General features: G+C 43.6%; 1 protein-coding gene across 2 annotated transcripts in view; it reads right to left on the bottom strand.

Annotated features, from left to right (window-relative positions):
- The window catches only part of arid4a (AT-rich interactive domain 4A), a 35,159-nt gene that overhangs the window by 13,256 nt on the left and 16,694 nt on the right, over positions 1–5,209 (bottom strand). For both annotated transcript variants that reach the window (XM_005746136.1, XM_005746137.1), the window contains exons 11-16: positions 4,574–4,752; positions 4,404–4,476; positions 3,356–3,450; positions 3,053–3,150; positions 818–1,055; positions 463–689 (exon numbers count right to left, since the gene is read on the bottom strand). In XM_005746136.1, coding sequence (XP_005746193.1) covers positions 463–689; positions 818–1,055; positions 3,053–3,150; positions 3,356–3,450; positions 4,404–4,476; positions 4,574–4,752 — 910 coding nt within the window. The remainder of the gene's footprint in view (positions 1–462; positions 690–817; positions 1,056–3,052; positions 3,151–3,355; positions 3,451–4,403; positions 4,477–4,573; positions 4,753–5,209) is intronic.

Below are 5,209 nucleotides of genomic sequence, written 5' to 3'. Positions count from 1 at the left end.
ATGTGACAAAATGTGGGAAAGTTCAAGGGGCCGAATACTTTTGCAACCACTGTATGCACATATCTTGAATACAGGAATAGAAACAATATAAGAATACTGTGATACCATAACGTACAACAGAAGTTTAGCTTCTGTTAATATAAAGACAGTCTGAACATGATGGCATATTTAAATCCTTTCACATTGATTTTTTTAAACCGAATAAAGAAAATAATATAACTTACTAAGAACAGTAATAATAAGCCATAGATGTAAACTTCCACCTCTGTAGTTTTCGGATTAAGCTTCTTGCTCATTTTGCCTGTTTTTAACTTCACATTTCTGCATCAGTACAAACGATATTTTTCTTTACTTCAAGTGTAACTTTGTAATTATGTTTTTACACAGACTTCATTTTCACCTTATCTTATTTACTCACACCCATGTTTTGGTTCCTATTATTCATTATTGTTTTGTGTTTACCTGTCTGCTCTCCTCCTCTCCCCCTCCTCCTCTTCTTCATCGTCCTCATCCTCCTCGTCATCGTCAGAGCCTCTCTCAGAGTCATCATTTCTTCTGTTGCTGCGTCTCCTCACCTCCCTCTGCTGCTCCTCGTGGTTCTCTCCTTCTCCTGGTCCTCCTCTCTTATCCAACTTGGAGGAGGTCTCTCTCTCTGCTTTCACCCGACTCCCCACGCACCTCCTCCTCCCCTGAGAAGAGACGGGGCAGAAAACATTTCATGTGCTGAAATACTGCTTCGTTGGCTCAGTGTGAGCTTATGCAGCACACACTGGTTTGGGGTGTCAGCATTTCTGCTGGTGTCGAAGAAATCTCTCACTCTTGGGGATGACTGTCTCTCCTTCACGTCTTCCTTCTCACTTTCGCTCTCTGACTCCACCTCCTCCTGTTTGTCAACAACTGTCTCCACCGTCACCGTTGGTGTGGAGGACTCTGTTAACGCTGCTCCCGCTGCCTTTTGACTGGCTGGTGTGGCAGGAGGGCGGGGGTTGTTGTGATGGATGGTTCTGAAAGTAATGGCTGCAGAGCGGCAGTACTCCTCAAACCCATAAAGGTACCTGACGACACAAATAAAGGGTCAGTGGTCTGTGTGGCACGAGTTATTAAACAGCCTTCCTCTGTGATAAGACTTTGCTACGACCACCCACACAATAGAGCGTTAGCTGTCATACTTTTACTAGTGACAGAGCGAAAACCTTGTATCTGTGTGCTTATTGCTGTAAGAAAAACCACATTACCGATACAACGCTGTGTCGTACAGCAGCGAGGAGCTCAGTGTTTATCGCACAAACTTCTGACTGACTTGCATTTGTGCTGATAAGAGAAGAGGACGCCGTCTTTCAGAATGCATGAACCTAGTTGGTTCATTCTCTGTCCAGTTGCCTGTAAAATTATCTTAAATCCAGCAGCAACACAGTAATGTGTCTCACACTGCATAAGGGGTCATCGACCCATTACTGGTTTTCACTAAAAGAAGCACTTTTCCACTTTTGGTCTTGTCCGCCCAAAGAACATCCACTCCAGCAAACCTTGTGGCTTTGTGTTTTGGTCCAGACCAGCAAACTGCTTTTATGGAGGTGATTAATCAAGTGCGTTTAATTAGCAGCACCTGGTTCATACTTACTCTTTTAACCTCTATGGAAGCAGTAACTTGGTTTTTCACAGGACTGCATCTCAACATGTCTGAAGGTTCTCAGACTGATGAGTTGGATGACTAAGGAAAGAGAAGCGTCTGGACTTCTTTAAGGCTACATCCACACTAATGCGTTTTCAAACAAGACGGCGTTTTGGCTCAAGGAAAACGCAGCGTTTTGAAAACGCTCTCGGAAACGAAGAAGGTGCTTATGTGTCGCAGTGTGGACAGCGAAAACAGACTTTTTGAAAACGATGACGCGTGTTAGTCATATGATGCACACCTTAGCTCGTGATTAGGTAGAGGATCAATAGGAGGTCCACGACCCTTCTAGGGACACTCTCGTAGGGCTTAAAATCTGGGACTCTGAGAACGAGCTCCTTAGAGCAGCACTCGGGCTAATATCACTTCGATAAATCAGCCCATGGATTCCTAATCTTTTCAAGTTGTTTTGAAATGGCCTTATACCCCCTCCCTGATTTATGAGCAGCATCAATCAATCCTCTAGACCAGGGGCGTCGAACTCCAGGCCTTGAGGGCCGGTGTCCTGCAGGTTTTAGATATCACCGTGAGTCCACACACCTGAATCACATGATTAGTTCATTACCAGGCCTCTGGAGAACTTCAAGACATGTTGAGGAGGTCATTTAGCCATTTAAATCAGCTGTGATGGATCAAGGACACATCTAGAACCTGCAGGATACCGGCCCTCGAGGCCTGGAGTTCGACACCTGTGCTCTAGACACTGATGCTTTTACCTCCTTGGCATTATATTAAAACATACCTGAAGGCTGCAGAGCAGCAAACTGCTGGTTTTACACATGGGTCACACTTACAGGGGATCAATTAACACGTTAGCAGCACTGCTACTTACCCTCTTAATTCTTAACACACTGTATATGTTGAACACCTTCTGCATATGATGATGTCATTTGTCACATGCTATTCATGTGGCCATATTCACCTAACTTTATGATCTGCTAAGGACCAGCTAATTGTTTCCATCATGTTCTGATATGATACTGTCAGCAAAGAGGTTATCACCTCAATAAATCAGCCCATCAACCCTAATCTGATCCATCTTTACATGGTCAGATACAGAGTCAGCACAGCAGTACAATTTACAGAGAGGAAATATTAGAAAAACATCAAACACACAACACTGCCTGAAAGGCACACAGCTGCTGCAGGCATGTAAAAACCTTGATGTGAGAAAAAGGATTTGAAAGTCTTAAATAATCAGGCCCCATCTCTCACAGTGCCGCATCACCTCGAGCCCTGGGTCAAACCTGAAGTTACCTTGTTAAGCGCCCAGTTCGGTGTAATGCTGATCAGTGCATCACATGCAGACCTCGACCCAGATCCAAACAGAATCAGAACCAAAAAGAGAAAATTGCTTTCTGAGCAACTTATTGTTCTTACTTTTTGTAGGCAGTCTTGACATTGTAGGACGCAGCAGAGTTGAGGACAGGGATGCCCAGATCTATGTAAACCTGCTTCCACACTGTACCAGACTCAATCTGAAACACATGAGGCAGAGTCACGTCACAGCTAGGCACGCACTCCTTCATGTTCATCAGCTGCACACACAGTGGAACCAATCAGGCACTAAGTCAGACAGCCAAGAGGACCATCAGGAGCTCAGTCCAGTACTGGAACAGCACTCACATGACCCCACATTCACATCAGTCGTACGATCTGGTAGTACGTGTGTCACCTTCTCACCTTGTGGCAGCCTCCCAGGTGATAGACCAACCTGTAGAGCTTGAAGAGGTTAAGGTCTTTGTAACCCAACACCGGAGGCTTGTTGATGGGAGTCCCTGAAAGAACCAGAGACTGTTAGAGCCAAACATCACAGTTTTAGTATTTACAAGACTAAAGAGTCTTAAACCAAAACTGACAAAATGTTTAACAATTGAGCCAAAAAAACCCAAAAATTATTTGAATTATTAGTTTGTTTTTTTAAAAGGAACCTTAAGATCACACCTGAGTAAGTGCAAAAGAAAGCACAAGGTTTGTTTTCAGATAAACAACGTTATTGAACAAAAATGAAGCCAAAATGGTGAAACAGTGCGTTTTAGTCAGTGAACAGGAGTCAGTAGGTCAGTGCCCTCACTGCTGAGGTTTCAGGATGACGTGACAATAACCAGGCCTAGACAGAATAAATGCACCAACTAGTTTTTAAAGCATCATCTTGAGACAGGATGTTTCCAACTTTTAAGACATTTCTGCTTTAAGTGACAGCTTTTTAAGTAATGGTTTAATTACTGCCACCTTAAAGGCCTGTGGGATATGGCCCAATAGCAGGAAGACTGCTCATATTTAACATTAAGCATTCATTAATGGTTGGATTTCTTTGGGCAGTCGTGTAGGAACTGGCTCTAACAGACATGCTGGAACCACTGAAGGCAAGTATATGGACTGGCTCTTACATAGTGCTGAGCACTCAAAGCACTTTATATTCATACAAGTGCTGTCTGTGTACATGTCACACTCCAGTGAATGTATCAGAACGTATCGAGGTTCAGCATCTCGTCCAAGGATATGCAGGCATGCAGACTGAGCAGTCAGGGATTGAACCACCAACTTTCCAATTAGCAGATTGCGAAGTTGTCTCCCGTTCAGACAGTTCATCTCTTGAGTTTGGTCCATGTTTTTATGCTTGACAGATTCATAGGTCAGTGTTAAGCAGCTCAACAAAATAAATGGGTACATGAATAGGCCAGCCAATAATAAAACAGTACTTTCAATATTGCTTCTTCCACTGTCTCACCTCTGTCCTCCATGAACTTGTAGAGCTGCTGCAGGAAGTGGTCTCTCTCTTCTGGATCTGGCTCCTCCTCTGGCTGGATGGACAGATGTAGACAGACATGCAGACTCAATAACAGCACATTAAGGTTTTGAATGAAACTACCCTCATCTGTGTGACAGCATCAAACTCACCTCTTCTTTTATACGTTTCCTTTTCTTCTCCTCTTCATCATCATGCTCCTCTTCACTTTCCTTCTCCTCTTCATTATCCTCATCTTCACTGGAGGACGAGTCCAGGATCTGGCTCATATCCATTTTCCACAAATCTGGAATCTCCTTGCTGCTCAGGAACATCTGGGCTCCTTCTACACCTGCAGAGAGGGAACAGGGGAACAGGGGAAGAGGATGAGGAAAGGACAAGAGGAAGAGTACAAACAGCAAAAAAAAACAACAGAAGATGACAAAAGGAAATTAATGTGGAAGAAATGTGGTTAAAGAGGTAGACGGGTGGGAAAAAGGGAGACAGAAAGAAGAGAGGAGGTGGAAATATATTACAAACTGTCAGAATGAATAATATTAATTATTATTAATTACAAAATTAAAAATGCTTGCAGCTGTCATTGCCACCTGTCAGCCTCCCAGTCCAAACACCTATGGTATCAATTTAAAAAATACTGTTGTCTCTTTCTCAAGAAGAGAATTCACAAACTTGTCAGACACTTGACCTCTGACCTTGAGGTCAAGGTCACCAAGGCTCAACCTTAGCTGTGTCCAAATTCATGGGCTGCATCCTCCTGAGGCCGCATTTGTAGACCGATTACGTCACAG

The sequence above is a fragment of the Pundamilia nyererei genome, unplaced genomic scaffold (genome assembly GCF_000239375.1).
Source record: "Pundamilia nyererei isolate P.nyererei 1_Seehausen unplaced genomic scaffold, PunNye1.0 scaffold00173, whole genome shotgun sequence".
Lineage (NCBI taxonomy): Eukaryota > Metazoa > Chordata > Actinopteri > Cichliformes > Cichlidae > Pundamilia > Pundamilia nyererei.
This window is presented reverse-complemented; position numbering and strand designations above follow the sequence as displayed.